This window comes from Aythya fuligula, chromosome 28 (genome assembly GCF_009819795.1).
Source record: "Aythya fuligula isolate bAytFul2 chromosome 28, bAytFul2.pri, whole genome shotgun sequence".
In the NCBI taxonomy this organism is placed as follows: Eukaryota; Metazoa; Chordata; class Aves; order Anseriformes; family Anatidae; genus Aythya; species Aythya fuligula.
In genome coordinates this window covers 110,972-135,500 of record NC_045586.1, presented here as the reverse complement: position 1 = coordinate 135,500, position 24,529 = coordinate 110,972, and the positions used below count along the sequence as shown (strand labels likewise).

At 40.0% G+C, this 24,529-nt stretch overlaps 2 protein-coding genes and 1 non-coding gene across 5 annotated transcripts; all 3 read right to left on the bottom strand.

The window, feature by feature from the left end:
- Window positions 1-6,602: 6,602 nt before the first annotated feature.
- RIT1 (Ras like without CAAX 1) lies at window positions 6,603-12,750 on the bottom strand. 2 transcript variants are annotated; one of them, XM_032204459.1, is made up of 6 exons: window positions 12,652-12,750; window positions 12,453-12,574; window positions 11,977-12,033; window positions 11,107-11,180; window positions 10,445-10,636; window positions 6,603-9,414 (listed from the first exon to the last, which is right to left on the bottom strand). In XM_032204459.1, exons 2-6 carry the CDS (start codon window positions 12,544-12,546, stop codon window positions 9,184-9,186), a joined length of 648 nt encoding a protein of 215 aa, XP_032060350.1. In that variant the 5' UTR covers window positions 12,547-12,574; window positions 12,652-12,750; the 3' UTR covers window positions 6,603-9,183. The 2 variants fall into 2 exon arrangements, with proteins under 2 accessions (XP_032060350.1, XP_032060351.1); XM_032204460.1 differs by lacking the exons at window positions 12,453-12,574; window positions 12,652-12,750 and adding an exon at window positions 12,130-12,322.
- Window positions 12,751-13,617: 867 nt separating this feature from the next.
- Window positions 13,618-24,435, bottom strand: KHDC4 (KH domain containing 4, pre-mRNA splicing factor). 2 transcript variants are annotated; one of them, XM_032204554.1, is made up of 14 exons: window positions 24,375-24,435; window positions 23,986-24,223; window positions 22,740-22,868; window positions 22,305-22,384; window positions 21,652-21,704; window positions 20,959-21,122; window positions 20,402-20,613; window positions 19,767-19,827; window positions 18,926-18,983; window positions 18,467-18,720; window positions 17,813-17,968; window positions 16,752-16,864; window positions 15,311-15,402; window positions 13,618-14,331 (listed from the first exon to the last, which is right to left on the bottom strand). In XM_032204554.1, the coding sequence occupies exons 1-14, from the start codon at window positions 24,419-24,421 to the stop codon at window positions 14,132-14,134; spliced, it is 1,857 nt and encodes a 618-aa protein (XP_032060445.1). In that variant the 5' UTR covers window positions 24,422-24,435; the 3' UTR covers window positions 13,618-14,131. The 2 variants fall into 2 exon arrangements, with proteins under 2 accessions (XP_032060445.1, XP_032060444.1); XM_032204553.1 differs by lacking the exon at window positions 13,618-14,331 and having other exon boundaries at window positions 15,340-15,402; window positions 16,752-16,836.
- On the bottom strand, window positions 20,712-20,840 carry LOC116499823. The gene has a single exon (XR_004254254.1).
- Window positions 24,436-24,529: the final 94 nt, after the last annotated feature.

Sequence of the window (24,529 nt, the reverse complement as noted above, 5' to 3'; positions counted from 1 at the left end):
AACATGAAGAACATTTTTAGAAGCATGCATTTCTGCTGTATCAGTTCACAGGAAAAGCATACATAAAATCTTCCTCAAAGAAATAAAGAGATAACAAAATCCAGGCAATGTAAGCATAAAAATTAATTAAATGTTAGCATATACAAAAACTATAATCCACACACCTTAGTACATGGGTATAATTTAATATGAATGGATGTTTATTAGCTGGCTAACTTGAACCTAAGTAAAATAAATAAATAAATAAATAAATATCAATGAGCAGAAAAAGATGCAAATTGAATTTTATATTTCTAATCTAGACACATTCCTGGATTCCAAGGCAAAACTGAATTCTTCAGGAACACTTTCGTCCATATCACTGTGTGAGATACACCAGTCTCTCCTAAGTACAGTGATCTGGCTTCTGTAACTGGCTTTTTCTGCAGCTCCACATCAGAATAACATTGCTAGGCACAAAGCCATGCCTATAGAAAATGCCAAATAGCACAGAACACTGAACTGTGTTTCCACAGCAACACAGGCTACAGCAGGCACTTTAATGCTGTACTTCACTCTTTGTGTACTTCCCTTGTGAAAGGGAAACTATCACAAAGGAGCAAGATCCAAAGGTATTTTAGGTGTCTAAATACCTAAAATAAACTTAACGTGAACTTCAGGTCTCGTTTTTAAGGAACGTGATGGTTTCAGTCCACATTTTATGAAATGATTGTTTAATGGTCCAGAAAATTGAATGTGGTCAGTGCTCATCATACACGATTTTCCACCAGAAAGGAACGGCTCACTTTCAAAGGAGGGAGCACCACATCCAAGAGATAAGAATATCACAAACTTTTGTGCTTTGAATTCCAATTGTAAAGTGCACTTTTGGAAGATTTTTGCATGCCTTCTCTAATACAAATGTGCCATAGTGAACATAGTTAACATTTTCGGCAGGAGGTCAAGGCAGCATAGGGGTGCAAAAGGACAGGAAATATTAAGAAGTCGACATGGAAATTCTGCCTCAATTTGACCCACCCTGTCAAAGGTGGGATCTTTGATTCTGGGAATTTTGAACAGTTCTTAAAGGAGGAGGTTAAGGTCAATAGAAAAACTGGAAACTTGGGAAACACTTTACACTGAACGTTAAAAGAACAAACAAACAAACCAAACCAAACCAAACAAACACCTCTTCAACTTGACTCCACTACAAGTTGAAAATGATCAAGGTGCAACAGGTGCCATGACCAAATTCACTGATGTCATTCTCAGCTATTTTAGTCATAAACTTAATAATACTGAGGAGGAAGTTACTGAAATGCTCAAGAAGTTTAATCAGCATGACCTGACTCCTGCTTTGGTGAGGTCTTTCTTAAATTCAGTTCCACCATACAGCTTTATAATGGCAGTCTGACGAGGTGCTTTACACAGAAACCAGAAACATTAGAAGCCACTAACTGCGATGCGGTGAGCCTTGTTACTCGTGCGTGCATTTGAAGCCAACGTCTGACAACTCAGAAAAGAGGGCTCTGTGCTTTAACAGCTGTACGTTGTTGTCTGCGCTGTGATTGATCCCAGTGTTTAAGCACCGCCAGTTTATCATCACTGTAATAACTGCAGTTAGCAAAGCAGTTGACTCAAACTGCTCAGCCAAAGTGCACAGTCACTAACTGTTTTCTACTGTGGAAGATGTGAAAGCAAAAATCTCTCTGCCCCTCTCTACTTGGCTTCTGTGTCTAATGCTGCATGCCTTTAACAAACATCCCATTTCAGGTTCTTACACCATTCAGCTGAAGCAGAAACAAAAGAATTTGCATTAGAAAAAGAAGAAAAAAAGCAAATAGAATGGGTTTGACAAACCATGAAAAGAGAAATGGTTTTTAGAAAAGCATGGAAGCTCTGCTCTGACTCTCTTCCCACCTTCTTTGGGTCTGAGCGCTGCTGCCATTTAAATCAACGGGATTTTTGCCATTGCTTTCACTAGCAGCATAATTGGGCCCCTCCTTCTCTGACAGCTCCTACCTCACCTAATTCAACAGAGGAGCAGGACTAGTTACCATGGTAATGCGATTTGCTTCTTGATCACACTCTGGGTCAGGGCTCTTTCGGCATTTCCTTTAACAGGCAGAGTCAGAAATAGCTTATCTCTCTCCAAGCCCCCTTCCCTTTCAGGGCAACCAGACCCATCTCTGGGCAGTGCCTCATGTTTTAGGCCTCTCTTCCCACCCTGGTTAAAATGCAGCTTTTGGATCTTAATCATTTAAAAAGACGCTTTGAGACAGATGAAACAGCCCCAACACTAGTACTGTTACTGTTGAAATTTAACAAATCTTTGCTAGTAGCTATTTAAAGTTAAGCTCTCTCAGAACCTACAACACCAGAAAATTGTGATGTCTATACACAGGTCTGTAACGTCAAACCTGCCTGGTTTTCTTTCAAGTGCTTTGTCTGAATACCTGTTCTACTTTCTTCTTTCTGTGATCCTTGAGAAGATCCTTTATCTCCCAGGCCAGTCAGGAAACATGACAGGAAAGGAAAAACATACCAAGAAATAAGTAGGAGAAAGTAAGAAGATAACTGAAGGGAAACGATGGGAAAAGGAGGAGGGAGACAAAGCAGCAGAAAGGCAAGCACTCTTTGAGGCCATTTGGTTTGGGTTTAGTTTAATTTTCAGCAAATTTAGAATCTGTTCCTTTTGCTACACTTCCTTCACTCTTAAGTTTGACATATTTCCTTAAGATATGCAAGAAGGAACCTTCCAGGGGGAAACCCTCCCTAACTGGATGTTTGGGTTAGGGGTATGGTTCAGGTCAGAGTTTAGGGTTAGTGTTACAGATAGGTTTGTTATGTTTTAGGGAACATTAAGATTATCATCCATGAGTGTAGTTTTAGGGGCCATTAGGGTTAGGGGCCATTAAAGTTAAGGGTCAGCTTTAGATATTTATACTATGGATTTTTTACATGTATGTAATATACATAATTATATAATATTACTATATTTCTTGTAATTATGTGTTTTTTTTGTTTTTTTTTTTTTTTTTTTCCTATATATCAGTAAAAAAAAAAAGGGGGGAGGGGGGGAAAGAAGGTCTGGGGATCATGGGGAAAAAAAAATCTATAAAAGGAGTGAATGCAAAAGATGACCTTGCGCAAAAGCTGCACTTTGCAGACAGAAATCTAATAGTAAGGCTTTACAGAATATCATCTAATCATACTGGATGCTAACAGACCGAACAGGTAGCTTGGCCATCACCGACCCATACCTTTTCTAAAGTTATCAATATTATCTGCAGAGAATATTATTTCCTTGCAACTCCAACATTAGTCACAATATGGCCCCAGAAGAAGTTCCACCTTTTCTAATTATATTTTCAAAGTGCTGTAGTCTCTTCTTTGCAATAAAAAGGAAAAAAAAAAAAAAAGGAACCAAAGGAACCAACAACCCAACCACACAACTGTCCTTTGGGATCTTATGGCAGGATTGGTTTTACTGGTTGATGAGTGTTAGTGTGACCATGCTTAGGCCATGCAATAAGGTTGTTTTAATAAGACTTTTTTTTTTCTTTTCATCCTTTCAAGTTACCATTTTAAGGTAACATCTCAAACTTCACTAAGTTTTAATAATGTTTTCATAGTTGTTGTTTTTTTTTTGTGTGTGTGTGTTTCTATGGTTTATTTATTCATAGAGTATTCAAGTTATATGCAGGATTTAAAGCTGATTATTAGCAAAGAAGGTGCGTGTTAGATGAGACCTTTCCATCCAGAGTAATACTGGTTACATCTTCCACTGTAGGCCATCTAGTGGTTTAGCTGTTGCAGTGCAAATTCAAGTCATATGCCTCTTGTGCATCTTCCATGAATTGAATGCGCAGACTCACTGGAAGAAATGACCTCAGTCTATGCTGTGCAACATTCCAGCTTCAGTCATTTGCTGTGGCAAAGTGCAAACCAGAATACAGCTGGCTTGCGCTGGAGGAAAAGGATCAGATCAGGACCATGCATCTTAAATCTTGTAAGGTTTCTTGCAACTGGATTTATACCTGTGTAAAAGAGCAGGCATGTCAGCAAGCTCCTGTGACCCAGATACTTGACTTAGTTATCTGGTTTCTATATAGCATTTTTTTCACCCTTCCAGTCTTCCAACATAAAGTACTGCCACTTTAATTCAGTAAGAAAGTCACAGGATTTCTCAGTTATATGTAATTAACATCGGCGTATCTTAATTTTTTACTAGTTTTGCACTTTTGCAAACAATTTCTTGTTATGTCAGCAAAAGACTGACTTCTATCAACAGTAAGAAGGTGTTACAGTTTTGCATTCTCACAATAAAAGCAAGCAAAAGTAAAGCTGTATCAGCACCACAGAACATAACAAAGCTTTTCTTAGTATGCTCGGAGTGGACAACAGCAACATTTGCTCAACTACACGTGCATTATGACAGTGTTAGACCCTTAGCTATGATTTCTTTGTTCCTGGGAATGTTTGTGAACATATCTTGGTAATTACTGCCTTAAACACACCTCCGATGTTGGCCTCAGGGGGATGAAACACCGAAAAGCTCTCCCTGTTCCCAGACAAGACACATTTTACACCTATCTGAACTCTTGAAGACCTAAACAACGAACATGCAATAGTACTAACTTCTGTAAACAAAAAAACTACCTTATGGATCGAAGTTGCCCTTACAGTAAGCTTTTATATGAGAAGAGAAGAGAAGAGAAGAGAAAAGAGAAGAAAAGAGAAGAGAAGAGAAGAGAAAAGAGAAGAAAAGAGAAGAGAAGAGAAGAGAAAAGAGAAGAAAAGAGAAGAGAAGAGAAGAGAAGAGAAGAGAAGAGAAGAGAAGAGAAGAGAAGAGAAGAGAAGAGAAGAGAAGAGAAGAGAAGAGAAGAGAAGAGAAGAGAAGAGAAGAGAAGAGAAGAGAAGAGAGAAGAGAAGAGAAGAGAAGAGAAGAGAAGAGAAGAGAAGAGAAGAGAAGAGAAGAGAAGAGAAGAGAAGAGAAGAGAAGAGAAGAGAAGAGAAGAGAAGAGAAGAGAAGAGAAGAGAAGAGAAGAGAAGAGAAGAGAGAAAAAAGCTCCTGTAACTATTTAGATAACAGACAAATGGCAGCTGACAATCACCTTGGAGAAAGAGTTATAGGAATGCAGTGGTGTTACTTTTTTTCATTCCACAGATATTTTCATGCTGTTTAAGGAAGAGGTCATCACTGGAGCCAGGCCTTAAGCAGCTTCTAAATTTCCAGGGAGAAGCCTAGACACTAAGCCCATAGCCATCTGCTTCCAAGAAGGTAATTTGAGTTTTTCCCCTAATTCATTCTAAGATCTTACCCACAGCACTTATGTATTGATAATTTTTAGTATGAATGCTGGCAACGAAGTTTGTTCCAGTCTACATTTGAAAGACATATAGCCAAAAAAAAAGAAAAAAAAAAAAAAGATTCAAGAAGAGCCTTTTCCTTAGGGTTAAATTACGTTTGCTGTTTTTAGGGAAGTATGACAGTCATGTAGCAAAATGAACCACCTCCTGCCACTTAACTACACTTTAACATGCTGACTTCGAATAAATTGGCCCACTCCATTGCAAATAACAGGAGCAACAATAAGACCAGTGACAGCCAAGCATGAGAACAAGGTCATTGCATTTCTGAACTTGACTCAGGATTAATCGAAGGTTTATGCAGGTACAGGGTTAACAGGGAGATGTATTAGGATATTTTCTCTCTCCCCCAAGACAAGTAAAGAAGCAAAACTATCAGGAAATAAGGAATGTCCTCAACTGTGAAAAACAAAAACCAAGAGGAGCATGAGCAAGGTGACAGCAGAATGAGTTACTGGAAATCCCTAAGAAAATATGATAGTCTGTATATTCTTAAGTTGCCTGCAAAATCGGGCAAGCAGCAATGTAATATGGCTTCTAATGTATTAAAGCTAGATAGACCTGTAATATTTTATAATTGGCTTACAAATGAGACACAGTATTAAATGAAAAACTGCACACTAACGCAGGAAGAAAATACCACCACAAAGGCCGTCACAATTGTACTATTTACTACTACTTAGAAAATACTCTTAAGTAATTTTTATATTTCTAATAACACCTTGAAGGGGTGAAAAAAACAACCATGACATAGACCAAAAGGAGCCTCCGAACAGCTGCTTTCTATCAGTACAAAATAATAACATACAAACAACCAATGCTCAGAGAATCATTCTGATTCATCAGAAAACACAGGACTGGTTAGCCCAGCATCCCAGTACTGAAGTATCTGGATGAAGATTTAGACATGTAACTCGTCCAGTAATTCTTTCATTATTTGTAACTAGAACTGCAAAAGCTAACACACCTTATGTAGACCATAGAAATGTAAAGTAATACAATTGCAAAATATCTGTCATTTAAATGCTTTAGCAACAGACATCTGAATTTTTAAGCTTTGCACTACTTAAACATAAATTGCCAATTCCATTTTTAAAATTTATTATTACTATTATTTTACCTTCAAGCCACCAGCTAGCAAGATGAGCATTTTCCAAAGTAGCTTAAAACTTTGCTACTTCAGCATTCGCATGCTAAGCAGCCTTCTACCCATCATGCTACACACCGCACATTAAAACATCAAATACAAATTTTGTATTAAAAATTCTATATTGTGTCAAATAAAACAATAATCCCGTGTACAAATTTATACATGATAAAAATAAAACTCTGTTTGAATAATACTGTAAAAAAAAGTGCTTGCTGCTGTTCTGATTTAATAGTTCTATAAGCAACAGGCTCACAAAAGGCATTAGTAAACACTTGAATTGCATTGAAGGAATCAGGTAAGGCACACACATCAGTTACATTAAGGTGAAAGTAAGTATTAGTCCCATATAGCTTTCAGTACTGCTGGCAGGTTAACTTTGCATGCTGTCTGAAAACTTTGAATATAGGAAGCTGACTAATGCTTATGTTAAATTACTGAATTAAGGAAAAGCATGGGGAAAACTTGTAATCACAATCAGTCCCTTGCTTAGCAGTCCCAGAAGTCTGGTTTGAAGAAATTGTTATGACAGAGTCAGCAACTGCTTTTAGAGCAACATCTTAGTTGTCACTCCTGTCCACCCCAAATTCTCTGCCAAATGGTTTTCCTAGGATTTTTAATTTAAGGGTTATAGACAGCATTTATTTATTCCAACAATGAATGAATACTAGGGCTTTAAGTTCTAAACCAGTAACTACTGAAAAGATATGCACAACTGCTCACACAGTTCATTTAAAACAGGTCCTACATTCTCAACAATCCGAATTATTCTCAGTCTCTTTTTCAATCAGCGTTATGTGCAATGATTACCAGTGTATCGTAACACTGGAATTGTGGAAGGAAGTGAGAAACAGAGACCAATTTAGATATTTAGCTCAGCTACAAACATAAAATAAAAAAAATGCTCACCCCCAATTTTTTTTTTTTTTATTATAAATTTGTTTTTAATCCCACACAAAGCAAATACTCTTAAAAGCACCAGGGACAGAATTTCCAGTGGTAACTTAAATAGTAAAGAGTTTAGAAAGAAGTGTAAAGGTTTATATTTGCTATCCTTACTTGTACTAGATCCTTTTACATACAAATTTGAACGACTTCATTTTCAGTTTTGACTGCACATATGCAGCACACTAAGACTGACGTTACAGATCTTATTTTTAGTCAGTAAGATTAACAGTTACTGACATGGATGATCAAAGATTAACAGAAGCTATACTATACCTACAGTCTACAGTCTCTTTCATTCCTAAGCTGAAAGATTCTAGGCACTTAGGTCTCTAAGAAAGGTGTTTTAAACACATCTGAGTCACCTCATCATGATTTGCTGTACTATTTAAAAAATGAACACCAGACATTCATCTCTCCAGTGACCTTTTAGCACTGTGACATCAGCTCTGGAGTTAAATTCTATAACCAATGTACATGTAAATCACCTCAAAAGCAAAAAATAATCTGCTATGCACAGAGCATCTGCCTCAGAAGCACTTTCTTAACTGAATCATTGATTACTGAGCATAAAAAAACAAATGTACATGCACTAACTGTACCTCTTGTATATTTAAGGTCAGGGATATGAATATCTGTCAAGATAAATCTGTCATTGTGCCCAGCTAGTTGCTTCCTTCTACTGCATCACTAGTTCTATTTTTAAGACAGCATTGGAAGAATCTTACCAGCGTTAGGGATATTAATTCTGGGCCCAGATACCTCAGTTTCAGTCATTTTCTTTACAAAGTAGTTATCATAAAATAATTTGAAATGACTACATTAAAGACTTCTACTCAATGATACTGGCTCCTTTAAAATAATAATATAAAACTGAATGTAAATAAATAAGCCACTGCACCATTACAGCTGTCATTTTAAAAAGCAAGTCAGAAAATTCAAAGCTGTAGTTTCTAGAGCATCTACAGCATCATTACATTACACATGCTATGACAACACAGTAAATGCTATATACAGTAGGAAAATGCTACATATTCATGCACTGTTGCCAAGTTATAGCTGCCATAGGAACCATAATTTGCTTTTTCTGACTTGTTTAGAATCCCACCTACCACACTGAGATTTAACTGATAACTCAGATAAACTTGCACAAGATATACCACATTACTTTTGATAGAAATATTCTTCTCAGTGAGAACAACAACAACAAAACCCCTCTAGTACATTTCCCTTCATTGCCACCAATACGTAACCTGACAGAGTCATGACATACACTTTGTAAACTATTTCTCAGGATGACCTCGAAAAGCCTTCTCTCACAATGTGGGTTACTGTTCTGGAGAGCAGCAAAATTTTGTTGTGCAAACAACTAGGAAAAAAATTAAGTTAGGCTGGGTAGAAGTTCAGCAATATTTTTACACAATTCAACTTCCAGTATGCAGTGACCAAAGACAAACATTAAAAAGTGCAGTGTCATAAACCTATCAGCATCTGTAATCAACAACATATAAACAGTATTTGCTGGATCCAGTCAAAAAATGACAACAAAATTGTTACTGTGTCTTAAGTTAAATATCCAAAATGAAGAGAATACCAATTTAAGCAAAAATAATTGGTAAAGTTACACACTCCCTCATAAAAGTCCTGTCAGTCTAAAACATACTGTTGAAATGTCACTAAACCACTTCGGTTACAAATGGCCGTTCACAGGTTTCATTCTGCAGAGGAATTATCTCCGTTCAAGTGACTGAATCCTTCTTCCTTCTAAATGGTGACTTTAGTCTTTTCCACATGCTGCTTTTAGGTTTGGATTTTTTTTCCATTGCCATTACTGCTTCTTTTTCTTTCCTGCGGATTTCTCTCACAAGAGCATGAAATACATCATCAATGTAATAACGGTACGCAGCTGAAGTTTCGAAAAAAGGGCAGTTGAATTCTCGAGCTAAAGCAGAGCCTTCTTCTTTGGAGACCTAAAACAAAGTTCAGACTTATCAAGAAAGGCAAAACCATGAAGTGTACCTCTTCCTAGTCTGCTCAGCCCAGAACTTTACATGCACCCTCTCCTAGTTTCCAAACAGCATGTTTCAACCGATGTCTAAATCTTTCTCTACAAAACCATTTCTTTGTCACTCATTGCTTCTCAAGCAATGCAATCATCTGTAAGAGATTCTCCGGACATGGCAGCTTCTGGTCAATAAAACACCATTGAAGAAGAATTCCTTTCTTGGAACTTAATCACGGACTGCCTAATATGAGCAGTTCTCAGAGTTAATACAAGTATTTGTCAGCTTGGTCAGTTCAGGGTATTTCTTTCTCTTGGTTAAAATCTATTATTTTTGTCAAATCACTTCCCGGAACTGAACAAAACCTTTCCTGAACACCAGGCTTGCCGAAGACATACAAAGACAGACACCCACTCCCTGTTCCAAGGTGCTTTACACCTCTTAGCATGGGGTTCTACCTTAACTATCATGATTTTCCTGCCACAACGCAAACTAAAAAAATCAGGTATAGAAACAGCACTTCTGGAAATTGTTTTTCATGTCACTTTTCCATAAAGTAAAGCTCTGCTTCAAACTGTTTTCCCCACAGACAATACAATTTCCTTAAGCTGAAACTCATTTTCTTTCTGTCCATTCTTAGATTCTAAGTTCCCCATTATTATGCCTCCATTCTTATCACACTTGCATCTGTAATTTGTAGTAGTATTTGCAAGTGGTTCACGGAACGCTGTATCTCTATTAACAGCATCTCTCCTCAGGAATTAAAGAAGATTGATTCTTTGAGTTTCAACCTAGGTTCTTCCTAGAATCAATCTGAAAACTTTACCTTTGTGATTGCATTTGGTTATTCAACACATACCAGGTTAAATATGTACTTCTCTAATGTTCAACTTGTATAGTAAACATGCAGAAAAAACTGAGGAAGGGAATCTGACCTCATTTATTACTGCACTTTACAGGAGAAATGTAATGGAGGGCCAATTTCTCAGCCATTTACCTGCCGTAGCTGTGTCAGATCAGATTTATTTCCCACCAGGACCACAGGAGTGTCATCAGTGCGCCGAACGCGATAGATAAGCTGTTTGAATTCACGTACTTCATGGAAACTGCGTCGGTCTGTGATTGAATAACAGATGATAAATCCCTCGCCAGCCCTCATGTACTGGTCTCTCATGGCCGTAAACTCTGCCTAGAAACAAACAATTATATTTCAATTGCACAAGTATGATGACTTTCCAGTTTGCTTAAAATAGGAAACAAAGTATGTATTCCAAAAACAGCTGCATAAAAATTCTATTAGCAAACTGGTCATCTGTCTTCTCATCCTGTTACATGTAGGATGAGATACTATTGGATTAATACCAAACTTCCCTTGCTATAGAAATTATACAAATGCGTATTATTTTCAGCCAATATGCTTGTTGAGCATGAATAGCAAGATGCAATGAAGAAAACAGTATATGAAACGAGTACTGCCTGGGATGCCTGCACATATAAAATGATACAGATGCTATAATCAAGACGATCTTAGAAGAATTATGACAGCTGTAAAAACAATTTGGAAGTAAAGACAGACATACTTTTACAGGATTTCTGTCTCTGTAACTGATCATTACAGACTCCTAACACCCTCCTACTCACTTATTAGTACTTACATACCTGCCCCGCCGTGTCTAAGATATCCAGATTGGCAGGTTCATCATCAATGCGTATTCGTATTTTATAAGCATCCTCTGTGAATTCATGGTACATCAGAAAAAACAAAGTTGGAGTACAATTGCAATATACATTAGTCATCAATACACAGAATGTTACACAAGAACCATGTAAGCTGTTAATATTATAACAGTAAGTTAGCCAGATCTTCATTTAACAACAAATTAAAATTTGATTGCTTCGTGATTTAGTGTCTTCTCAACTAGGTCCATCTGGTCCAAACCCTGCTGAAACATGTTCACCCAGAACCACTTGGCTCAGGACCACATCCAGGTGGCTTCTGAATATTTCCATGGACAGAAAGTTCATAGTCTCTCTGAACAACCTGAGCGGAGGTATTCCAGGCCCTTCAGCATCACTGTACATAACAATATATTAAGCTCTGAAGCACTTCACCCATTAACGTGAAATTTCTAAATTACAAAGCACAGTTTGGTCTGACAAATTAACAGTAACTGATCTGCATCAGATTAGATTAGATTTTTAGAACAGAAAACTAGCAATCACCCCTCAGAAGTTTCTTATTCTTGTTTGTCAACATACAAATACCAGGTAGCATGTGGCCCAAACAAATACATGGTGGGAAAAACGTTCAAGAGAGAGAACTCAGGATACGTATCCCAGTCCTTATGGTAGTCTCAAAACTTTTAATGCTTTAAATTAGTAAATTAAGGGACCTGATTCCTCAATTTACAGCCAAGTTTACAGACTCCTTTAAATTGAACGCTTTACAGAAATGGACTCGACAGCACCTCAGTCTCCTAGGAGGTGGAGTGAACGGCAAAGAGTAAAGAGAAAAGAGATTTTTCATACCAATTGTGGGATCGTGATCCTCCGGAAATCGGTGACTGATGAACTGCATAGTCATGGCTGGAAACAAAAATTGGACGCTTACAGTCACATAAGCCTAATAAATACCTGCCACTTCGGCATTCACTTCACAACACGCCTACGTGCGTTATTTACCTGATGTTATTCAAGTAACAGCTAGAAGATAAAGCTGACAGAAAAAACAATGCAAGACTACCAAGAACCACAGATTAAACAACGCAGAAACATGGAGAACTACACTCTTATCCTCAACAAACGCGGCGTTAGAGGGTTCAGAACCAAAGCTAAAAGCTTTTTTTTTTTTTTTTTTTTCCCCCCAGAGCACGGAAAGCGACGCCACGCCGCGCTCCCTCCCGCCCCGGGCGGGCAACACACGAACCCGGCCCGCGAAGACGGCGCCGAGGCCGAGCAGGCCACGGGGCTTCAGGCCTCTCCGCGGCCCCGGCCCCCGCACGCACCGCTCTTGCCGACGCCGCCGGCGCCCAGCATCACCAGCTTGTACTCGCGGGGCTGCCCCGGGGTGCCGCCGCCCGGGCGGGCTCCAGCGTCCATCTCCTCAGCGCCCAAGAAGCCTCCGCCCCTGAGGAGGAGAAAAGAGCGTGAGCGCCGACAGCCCCTCTCCCGGCCCCACCCCGCCCCGGCCCCGGCCCCCCTCACCGTCAGGCTCCTCCGCGCCGCATCCTCCCGGCCGCTGCCCGGGACCGCGACCTTCGCCCGGCCCCCGCTCCGGCCCCGCTCCGCGCCGAGGCAGCGACACCAAAATGGCGGCGGCTCCTGCTCCTCCGCCAGAGCCCGGCCCCGCCTCTCTCCCTCCTGGCCACGCCCCCACCTCTGACAGGATTCACCCCCCTCCCCCGGAGGCCGAGGGCAGCGAGGTTCAACAAAAAAAGTCAGCAAGAAGCAGAATATTTATACATTTATTTATAATGGAAGTATGGTTTTACTTATTTACAAGACATAGGAAAGACGACGTTTGTACAAGTGAGCCAGCATGGTCGTTCCGTGTGCAGCAGGGACACACGGTCTGATTTTTAAAACTTTTTACTGCTGTTTCAAAAGCTGACCGATATCTTGGCTGCCCCACACACCAATGTTCTCATTACAAGAGTTCCTTCTGCAACGACCTGCCCTGCCAAGAAAGCCTGTGGTGCAGTTCATGCCCGTAAACAACAGACATTTATTCATTTATTCACAGACTCCACTCCTGCTCTTCAAAGCAAGAGCAACGGTTGCGGTCAGGTCTCTGGTGCTGTTTAAGCCTAGGTGCTGCATTTCTTTTCCTTGTTAAACCTCCATGGAACAAAATGGGTAAAATCAAATAAGTGAATGCATTAAGAGATTGAGAGAAGTCTGGGAGAACCTCATGGGAAGTAGTTCCATATGAACTGCTGAATGGAATGAAATATGCAGGGATAATTTGAGAAGATGAAGTACCAATGTTACAGTACCAAGTCCACCTGGGAATTAGCATCAAGATAAACCAATTAAAGACCTGAGCACCCTCCCGTCCCCGACATTTGGCTAGAACCAGAAGTTGTGGAGTTAGTAAAACCACATTTCAAAGGAAAAAAAAACAAACAAACAAACAAACAATGTGGAGTTACAGGAGACACTTAAAGTAAAATTAAATTATGAATTCTAGGAAAACGTACATCCACATTTTTCTGAATTACTGTATATTCCTTTCCCTTTGTTGGAAGTCCAAACATTGAATCCACAGTCACCATTGTCTTAATGGGACTGCAACACAGGCTGACAGCAGGAACACTAGATAAAATACAAACAACAAGATGTATAATGAAGTCAGTATGACTGACACTTTCCATTTTTAAGTTATCCTGGAAAGATGGGAAACAGACCTACAGGCTTCCCTAGTTTTCCTTTACAGTACTTCCCCCACTCTTTAAGGGACTGGCCCTGTCAAAAATACTATTTCAAATATTTTTCAGAGTTGACAAATCCACCGCAGAAATAAAGATTTTTAAAAAGAACGGAGCCCTTTCAAGGGGGAATACTGAACCTTTAGCTTCTGTAAATGTAAAAACAATGCATATTTGCAAAGTTCATTTTGTAATATACATGCATTATTGCTAGAGGAAAAAAAAAAAGAGGATGAATGAAAACTGTTCTGTAGCTTTTATGGTGCCATCCAAAATGGCATCTGTTGTTTAGCTCGCTGTTGTGAGGAAGGGTATTGGTAACCCAGACTCCATCCCTGTGAAAAAGTACTTGCATTTTTATGGCCACCATGTTCCTCCTCTTCATCTGATGAATCTCCAGCATATGCCACTAATCCAAAGCCCTTTTCTGAAGTTTTCATCTTCTTAGCTTGATGATCTAGGAAGGGAAAACAAAACAACCCCCCCAGCCCCCAAGAAGGAAAAACAAAAATAAAAAGAGATAAAATGCCCCAAAACAAGTTAATAAAAAAAGATGTTAATTGTAAATTGTTAGTTGGACACCATTTTGAGGTCACAAGGCCAACAGTCATCCAAGGTCGAAGGCCACACGAAACAGCACCAGCAACAGCACAAGTGATCCATCAGAACCATGTAAGAGAACAGAGAAAGAAGAAACAAACACACAAAAAAGGTAAAGTTAGCAAATGGGTCTAAGTGATGGCAATTTCACCGTTAAAGAGATAAATATGTAAAGAAAAGTAGAAATTTTGTTCAAAAGAAAGCTAACAGAAGAGCAATCTCTGGGACCAATACTGCAGAAAAACTAAGGTTAAACAAACTAACACGATGTGCCTGCAGATCTGATATGGAAGGCACTAAACTACTAGGAGAGTTAAAGTGATTACGTGTTGTACCAAGTTGCAAAGACTTGATGCATGAAAGCCCTATGAAAGGATGAAATCTAATAACATTTCTGTTGTTTGCAGACATAGCTCATGTCTGTAAATACACACCTGAACCATAACTCCCTCTGATACTCCTTAGTGCTTCTAGAGATAGCTGTTCACAATGAAAAGCCACATGACATCTGTGTTACAAAACAATCCCATAAGATTCTGTGCCTCAGCTGACTGATGGGTCAAAAAACTCAGTCACTGCCTTCACTTAATCACACCCTCATCATTCATATAAGTATTTACTGAAGTTTTATGAGAAGCATTATCTGTGTACATAGTCACAGTGAACACAAGAGATTTTAGAGCAGGGCAGTGTTCTAAAATCCCTTTTCACTGAACACAGTATGAAGAGTAGCTAAAAAAAAAAATATCACTAATTTAAATGGGCACTAAGACCAGTGCAAACTTGTTTGGAAATGCAAACTTGACTTATAAGTGTATTTTATTCACTGCACTCACCATGGTTGCCTGGTAAAGACCCCACACCATTTCTTTCTTCAGATTCTGATTTCATCCCAGTGACTGGAAAAGCTGGTGGAGGCATCAACTGCCTATTTAAACAATTGCAAGCCTTCATTATTATTTATTTACATATTAAGAGCAAGCAGAGACAAAGGTAGAGCAAACAAATTCAAAATGCAGTCCTTAACTGAATTTAACTTTAATTAGATTCACTGTACTCTAAAATTCAGGATGGATAAGAATGTATAAAAGGATAACAGCAAACACGTGATTCCATTTCACAGAGCATCTTAGCACTCCAACCAACTTAAAGAGATGAAAATGTGCAATACAAGATGAACTTAAAACTTTGAAAGAGGAATAAAGCTATATGATGCTTCTTATGAAATTACTTCTTACATGAATTCAGGAAGCATACCACCAGCTCTCCAGATTAACTATTTTTTTTTTTTTTATTACCAGCTCTTTCATATATTAGGTCTCATAAAACCACAGGCTATTTTTGAAATCACAGAAAATGAGTAATAACATAAGACTTATATTTCACCCTCTCTTTTCTCTGCTTGCCTTAGTCTTAGCAGTCCAAGTGCAAGGTGCTGCACCTGGGTTGGGGCCATCCCAGACAGGAGTACAGACTGGGAGAAGAACTCATTGAGAGCAGCCCTGCTGAGAAGGACTTGGGGGTTGTGGTGGGTGAAAAGCTCAACATGAGCCAGCAGTGTGTGCTTGCAGCCCAGAAGGCCAACTGCATCCCAGGCTGCATCAAAAGTGGAGTGGCCAGCAGGTCGAGGAAAGGGGATTGTTCCCCTCTACTCTGCCCTCTTGAGGCACAGTACTGCATCCAGGTTTGGGGCCCCCAGCAGAAGAAAGATGTGGACCTGTTAAAATGAGTCCAGATGAGGGCTACAAAGATGATCAGAGGGTCGGAACACCTCTCCTTTGAAGAAAGGCTGAAAGAGCTGGGCATGTTCAGCCTGGAGAAGAGAAGGCTCTGGGGAAGCCTCATTGCAGTCTTTCAATACTTAAAGAGGTTGTATAAAAAGGAGGGAGAAGGACTTGTTACTTGGGTGGACAATGCTAAGACACAGGTGAATAGTCTTAAATTAAAAGAGGATGGATTTAGTCTAGGCATTAGAAGAAAGTTCTTCACAATAAGAGTAGTGAGGCACTGGAACAGACTGCCAAGAGACAGTAGTGGATGCCCATCCCTGGAGGTGTTTTGAGGCCAGGCTGGATGGGGCCTTGGCCAACCTGATCTAGTATGCAGCCTATGGTGGGAGGTTGGAGTTAGGTTACCTTTAAGGTCCCTTCCAACCCAAGCCATTCTATGAAAACAAACAAAAAAAGCAAAATGCCAAGTCACAGAAGAGACCATAAAAACAGGTCTGGAATAAGCAAAGAATTAGCAAAGGTACTGATTATATTTTTCACCACTTACCTGTCCCTCTCTCTCTCCTTTCCTGAGGAACTTGCTGGCTTCGATCCGGCTCCATCGATTTCACTCTGACTGGAGAAGCCTGTACCTAAATTAGTCATATGATGGGTCCATGGCTATGAGCAGAAAAACACACGGCATTAGCAAATCTACAACTACAAACATAAGCTACAGCTCCTTAATGATAATGATAGGAAACCCAACTTTTCAGAGTTGGCAACATACTACTAGAAGAAGCCACTAATCACCACTGTTAAACCAAATACTTTCTCCTAAAAATACTGAGGAGAGTAAAGTAGTAAGAAACACATCTGAGCATCAATACAGAAGACACCTCACCACTTAGTCCATCTTCATGAGGACTTATCTCCTCAATCATCCAATTCTGAATACTGTATAGGCCTCAAGCCATAGAAAACTCTGCTTCAGATACTAATATTAGGTCTGACATGTAGGCAGTTCCTTATATTCTCTAGGCAAAGCTTTTATTAAGGGTTTCTGCCTATAAGCAGGGATATATCATAAGCATTTCCAGAAATTCAGAAAAACTCAAAGTTATTCTTATTAACATCAACTGTGTAACATTCGCTATCTAAAAATAAATAAGTAAAATCAATCTCTTAAAACTAGGCTTCTTGTAATCTTCTCAAGTGCAACCTGCAAGAAAGGTAAATAGGAAAATCCGGAAGTTATTACCCTGCTTTCCTCCCCTCTCTTCAAACAAGCCTGTCCAAGCTACCCAACAAAGAAAGCAAAGAAGAAAAAAATAACATCCCTTTAAACTAACCAGTAAAACACTATTGCCATCTCTTTGACCTGAATGCACTGCTGTTCTTCATGAAAGAATGCAGGTCTGGAAAGCCAGATGCCAATTAATCAAATAAGACAGCCTGAGAACAGTGCATCCAGTCAAAGAAACTGTAGTATGGTCTCCATGTGTTGTAACAATTACTGTCTGCCAAAGGTCCTGCCTGTCTGGTCCTAAATGAACTGTGCTAATAACAATCCCTCTCTAGCCAAGTTCAATTTTGTTGAATTAAGTAAAATTGCTGATTTTATTCCACCTGATATCCCAGCAGTCCTGACTCTCTCTCATCTGGTAGTTCCTCAGTGAAGCGCCTCTTTTGACCTTGGGGATGGGGTTGAACTTGTGGCTGTGTACCAGTCGGCAAAGTTGTTTTTACTGGGGCAGCAGGAAGAAAAGGAGCACTCAGTGGACTCTGGCATGCCGAAGTTGGAAAAAAAAGATAATTTGATAATACATGTGTATGAAGTATAAACCCAATGTACAGTTTCATGCATAGGATCAGAAAACACAACTAGTTTCTCTTTGCAGAACTTGAGAGCCAAAAAGGAAGTTTACAATTTAAATTCGCAACAAGCATTTGATTTATGGAATGCTCCCACCTCCAAGTAATCATTATCTGCAATTCACTGTACCTACATAGCCTGTGGAAATGCTTTTCAGAAGTGACCTATCCCTGCAGATACCCTTTATGCTAACAGGTCATTACAATATGAAAACTGCAGCATGAAATAGCCATACCAAAAACATTGTTGCTTATGCAGAAGCATCAAAGCAATAGCCACAGAAATTGCCTATGCATACTGTAAAGAAGAATTCTCTCTCCGTTAAGTACTTTAAGTATTTTATTGTTAGCAAGAAACAGCTCAGTAAGTTGACAGCTATAAGGCAAACAGTACATCTGTGGCAGTACCTGGCCAGTGCTGGCTGGAGGCTGTACTTGAGATATTGGGTATTGTGTTGGCACAGGCGGAACTCCTGTAGGTAGTGTTGTTAAGACTCCTGGTGCCAATGGCACAGCAGGTGGTACTATGCCTGGTACACCATATGGTGGCTGAACTGGTGGCTGAGGAGGGGGAACGACAGGATAACCAGACTGATATCCATTGGAAGGGTAATATGATGGCTGAGAAGGTACGCTATTTATAGCAGCAGGCTGCGCGAAGCCTGGTGAGAGAGAGAAGGAACAAAAGGGTCATCTTCAATTCAGCTAGCAGTCACAAAAACAGTGAATTACCAAGTATAAAAAGCTGGACTGCTTCTCGATTAAAGAATTTAACACAAAGGACTTCCACAGGTAAAGAAATTCTACAAAACTTTGCTGTAAGTACAGCTCCATAGAATGCAGCTCTAAAGACTTCATAACATTTACCTGCTAAAGGTACTGCAGTGCTTATCTGATTCACAAATCGAGAGTATTCAGCATGAACCTACAAAGGATGTCAAAGATTAGAAAATAAGCATCTATTTCCTTTATTACTCTCCTGAAGGCAAAGGGCATTTAACTATGCATCATCATAAAATTGTAAGTGGACTTTGATTACAGAACACACTATGCTCAATGCCATAACAAAAATCCAAACATGAAAACGGAAAATCAAGAACACACAGACCAAAAACCACCAAAACCCTGCAGAACAAACCACTACTGGTCTCTGTGACAAATTCATGTAAAACACAGGATACCCTTTTACAGGAAATGTAGTATGGCAAATGAATTACTTCAGTAGATACAAAATACTTAAAGCATCTAAGAACTTCCAGATATTTTTCAATAGAGACTTAATATTGATACTTGAGTATGGGCTACAAACAGAAAGACTATCTGACAGGATTTTACTTTATTTTGGGGCGGTGCATTCATACAATGAAATTTCTTAGGTTTTGTTAAATGTGTACACCATCAAATTTTCTAAAAACTCATTTGGTGCCAAGGACAACAATCTCTTTATGAAAGAAAACAGGCTGTGTGCCTCTGGACAATGTTTACAGCTAAGACAAGGTAAGGTATAGGAATCAAACAAAAGAATCCTGCTTTTTTTTTTTTTTTTTTTTAATGTATACAGTCGAAATTCCACACACTCTGAGGAAAAAACTAATGGCAAGTCAGAATATACTGTTTTGCTGAGAGCATAAAGTAAAATCTTTGTTAGCCAGGCACATGCTAAAGTTATGATGGGCTCTGAAATCGCATATTTGTAAAAGCTACTCACAGTTTGCAAGAGATTCTCACACAGCTTTTTAGCAGCTGCCAAACCTTCTGGCTTTGGGTGACTGAAAAAATAGAAAAGAGTCTCATAAACACAAACACCACCAAATTTCAGAGCCAGTTTTTTCATCAGCAACTTGCTGTCAAATCTTAACCCTTTAAAGAGCCATCAGACACTACAACAGGACTCTAGTTGCTCTGCAGCTATTTTAGCACAATTGCAAACAACAGTGAAGAACATTTATTTTCTAGATGAAAATTCAGGGTACCCTAAATACTGAAAGAAACATGCAAAGAGCAATGACTTGTTGCTCAATTCATTTTGTTGAGCTCTTAAAGTTCAACATCACAACCCAAGCCCAAGAAGAACATCGCTTTACTGTCTTCCCAGTAGAAGTAGTACATTATAGCACGATCCTTCTTCCTCCATCTTTACCACTTCCTAGATCTCTCTATTAAACTAGAAGTATAAAACCTGCCTCATTTGCATTAATCAGACAGAATTAAGACATAATTCTTAAAGTCATCTTCTTAAAGACTTTGAGACTAAGAACTCACCACAATAATAAAAATTAAGCTAAATTCATAAGAGGTCACTAGGATTTTTTTATTATTCTATTTTTAAAAGCCTCCTCATACCTGATGTAGATGTACATGGGTTCAAAGGCTTCTCTGCCTGATGCTGGTTCTATGCAACCTGAGCCTTTCCCGCGAAGAAAGACTTTGGCACCTGTTTCAATTTGAATATGCTGCAAGTAGGAGCAACCAGGCCCTTCCACCTTCTCCTTCACGTTAAATGTAGGTACAGCATGTTCCAGACCAACAAATAATTTGTCCTGAACATAATGCATCTGTAAATGCAACAGTAAAGGCTTATTATTTCACTCTTAGAATTAGGATGTTCATTTCACTGGAGACCAAAAATCTCATTTCTGTTAGTCAGAACAGTTAGTGTTGGATGGCACAGTAGGCCCTTTGCTTTTCTCTAAGTAGGACTGCTCTCTCCATCCCTTTTCTTCTAGGAGATTACTGTCACCTGAGTCTCACTCTTCAGACTCAGTCTGATTAGTCCTCCAGATTTCACAACGTGCAAGTTTGTCTTTTTCCCCTGGTAAACAACGCAACATTTATACTTTGCAATAGGAAATTTTGTAATCGATGATATTCAATGAAAGACACAGAAATAAATTACCTACCCCTGATTGGAACGGAGGTTTTTGACCAACTGCTGGAGACAACTGAGTAATGGGGGCCGGCTGGTGGTAGACAGTAACTGTAGCTCCGTTGAATGTTGGACTAGAACCTGTGGCAGCTTTCACTACTCCATTAGTAATAATCTCTTTAATACGGTTAACAGCTCCTATTTGACAGGATATGAAATATATTTGTATTTCAGTAGAGGGAAATTACTAAGAGATCTTAGTTCTCTTCACAAGAAGAATTTATACTAGGGGGATAGCCACCCAAACACTGATCTTCTTGATAACTACAGCAGACTAGATTCAACATGTCAACACATAAGAGATTCCCTTCATGCTTGACGATAGAAAAAAAATTCAGGCAATTGAGTTTAAAAAAAACAAAACCACATCCCCTGCCTGCCACACATACACACCATCCATCCGGAGAAATTAATTTTGAAAGCAACATTAACTGCAGTGATCAAAGCACATATTGCACTTTCTCGTGGTAAATCTAAGGTTTTAGTTCCATGACTTACAGGACACAGTACTTTAGATAGTCTCTGCTCAAAACTAACATCAATGATTTGCACTGACATTATTTATGGCACAAATCCATATCAGTCATAACAAAACCTATTAGTACGACAAGACTGTCTTAACATATTGCAAATAATTCGATAAAAACAGAATGCTTTGCGCACTTACTGTCAACCAATTCCCTTGTCTGACCCTGGACATGAAGATACAAAGGACGATCTCTAGGAAGGAAATGTCAAACACTCCTTTAAATCCACAGAGCACATACAGTAATGGATTCAATCTAATTCTATTACAGTTATCTGGCTATATGAATTCTTCCTCAAAATCTTGCAATAGACATGAAGTAGAAAAACAATCCATTCACATTATCACAGCAATCAGTAAGCAAAGCTTTGCACTAGAAACTACAAAGATTCAGAAGTTAATTACATGACAACTTATAAAAAGTTATTCTATTGAAAACTCTAACTTGCTTGTCCACATGAAAGGACAATTAAAAGCACCGAGTCTATGAAATATTAGCTTTCTTTAGAATTGGAAGGGTCCCATCCTTGACAAAGTGCTCAAGAAATCTAGTATAGGGTTCAAACAGAAGAACTTCAGCACACTCTGATCTGCCACATTTGTTTTTTATTTCACCTTATCAGTTCGAAGCAGGAAGGAAAGCAGCTGTGCAGTCAGTATTATTGTAACAATAAGCACATTTGAAATACTCAATAGTCAATTTACTGGCACACAAACATGACACTGCTCATGAAAAACAAGAAAACCTCATTATTAACCAGCCAATTATAAAAAAGGGGCAGAAAAATACAAACCCAGGTCCGACTTTTGCTTTCTCTTCTACAGTCATGAATCTACCTCGAGTAGAGACAGCTGCTCCACTCAGTCGGCTTATCTACAAGCAATTAAAAAAGTGACAAGTTTACCAATAATAAAACACACAAACATTAAAGTGGTTTAAGCTAAGTTGTTGTATAAAGAGAACATAAATCATTACTAAAGCGTTAAGAGAATAAACAGCGCCTGCTAAAGGATACTGGCTATGCTAAGTTACCTCGTGATATGACATCTTATCGAACAAACCAATAAACTACTCAAGAAGCATCTTAGAAAACACAGTAAGTTTTGTAAGAACAGAAAACAATCACTGAATCTAGTTTACTGAAAGGTTTTTTAACCATACAAAAAAAAAAAAAGTACAACCATTCAGCTGCCATGCCTCACAAGTCAGCAGGAGCTCCTGAACATACCTCATCCTGAGTTTGTCCTCTTGTCAGCAGGTTTCTGCATGTGAGGGGCACGTCGTTAATTTCTACCTCTGCCACCACAAGGTCATCTTTGCTTTTACTTGCAGCTGGACCTTTTCCCAGAGCCTGCAGCTTCAAAGACAACCATTGAAACAGACCAGTGGTTGGAAAGATGAGAAAAACCACATAACATACATGTCAACCCTAGCAATCAAGGGAGTTGAATACCTTTTACATTCTCCCCCTTTAGCTGTTGGACCCAAAAGCTTTACAAATATTAACAGAAAGTACATTATACCTACCTACTACTTACTAATTCACTTCTGCAAAACCTCAGCCTTAGATAAAAAACATTATTAGTTTTATCCTCAGGACATTTTAATAATTAGTTACTTAAATATTAGAAGCAACGCACAAGGAACACACTCTTGGTTCCACACAGGACAACCCAAAAATCAGACCATCAGTCTAAGAGCAGTATTTTAACGCTTCTTGAACTCCAGCAGCCTCAGTGCCATGACCATGTCCCTGAGGAGCCTGTTCCAGTGCCTAAACAGCCTCTCAGTGAAGAACCATCTCCTAACACCCAACCCAAACCTCTTCTGTCATAGCTCCATGCCATTCCCTCATATCCCGTTGCTGTCAACAGAGAGAAGAGAACAGCGCCTGTGCCTCCGCTCCCAGGGGCTTACTTGCTACTAAACCTTACGTGTTAAAAAGACTGTAATCGCCATTTCAGATACATGACCAACAGCAAGCCATCTGTGGTGACTACACAGCAGGGCACATCTGCCGCTCTTTCTCATTATCTACAAATGATTCTATGACAAAACAAAAAAAAAATAAATCATTTTGATACCACTGCGTAAGGCAACCCTTAAAAAATAACTGTCAGTCTCAACAACACTATGGATGTCAAGAACAGATATACACAAAACAGCTATACTATTTAGAATATAATTCAGAGTATTTATCTTCTTAACAAGAATCACTTTGGCTAAGACTTGTGGAGGAGGACTTACAGCTATGTCAGTTTTCTGTTCTTCTGCAAACACCAAGAAAACTTTTTCGGTTGTTTTAGTTACAGCCTACTCCAAGGATGAACCCCCCATCCATTCTTCATCTTATAGACAGACATTTCAAAAAATAACACCGGAGGGGCTGCAAACAAGGGACGTGATACCTGCCCTCACTCTCCCGCCAGGCCAGGGGGTCCCAGCGGCTCCTATCGCCCCCCCCGCTCACTCACCTTGTCTGCCGTGCTGGGCGCCGGCTTCAGCTTCCCCTTGGCCATTAACATCGCGTTGATTTTCGCCGCCACGGCGGCGGCCGCATCCAGCGCCCCGGATGGAGCCGCGGAGCTCTCGGAACCGGCCGCAGCAGGGCCGCCATCCCCGCCGCCAGGGAAGGGGCGCCCAGGCAGCGGGGCCGTGCCGGGGAGGAGGAACGCGGGAGCCGGGCCGGGCTGGTCCCACTTGCTGCGGCGCCTGGAAAACGGACAGGCCTCAGTCCCCGCCGGCCGCGGCCTCCCGGGAGCTCCAACGCCCGAGCCGCCGGGCCCGGCAGCCGCCGCGCCTGGCAACCGCCGCACCGAGGCCCCTGCCCGCGGGCCGCCCACCCCGGCGGCCCCAGCCTCACCCGCCGGCGGCCCCAGCGTCGCGTTGCCCGGACCCTCCCGCCGACATGGCTCCGACCCCGCTCCGCCGCCTCCGCGCGAGCCGCAGCGTCATTTCCGGCCTCCCAGCGACCCTGGAAGGCCCCTTCCGGGCGTTGCCATGGCAACGGCGGCGGCT

Excerpts from the sequence above, each read along its gene's own strand:
- KHDC4 (XM_032204554.1), bottom strand. The coding sequence starts at position 24,421 with ATGTCGGCGGGAGGGTCCGGGCAACGCGACGCTGGGGCCGCCGGCGG. Across the intron at positions 22,385-22,739 it reads GAGGACAAACTCAGGATGAG|ATAAGCCGACTGAGTGGAGC; the intron begins GTATGTTCAGGA and ends AATTGCTTGTAG. Across the intron at positions 21,123-21,651 it reads GACAAGGGAATTGGTTGACA|GAGCTGTTAACCGTATTAAA; the intron begins GTAAGTGCGCAA and ends CCTGTCAAATAG.
- RIT1 (XM_032204459.1), bottom strand. The coding sequence starts at position 12,546 with ATGGACGCTGGAGCCCGCCCGGGCGGCGGCACCCCGGGGCAGCCCCGC. Across the intron at positions 12,034-12,452 it reads CGGCGGCGTCGGCAAGAGCG|CCATGACTATGCAGTTCATC; the intron begins GTGCGTGCGGGG and ends TTTTGTTTCCAG. Across the intron at positions 9,415-10,444 it reads ATCTGACACAGCTACGGCAG|GTCTCCAAAGAAGAAGGCTC; the intron begins GTAAATGGCTGA and ends ACTTTGTTTTAG.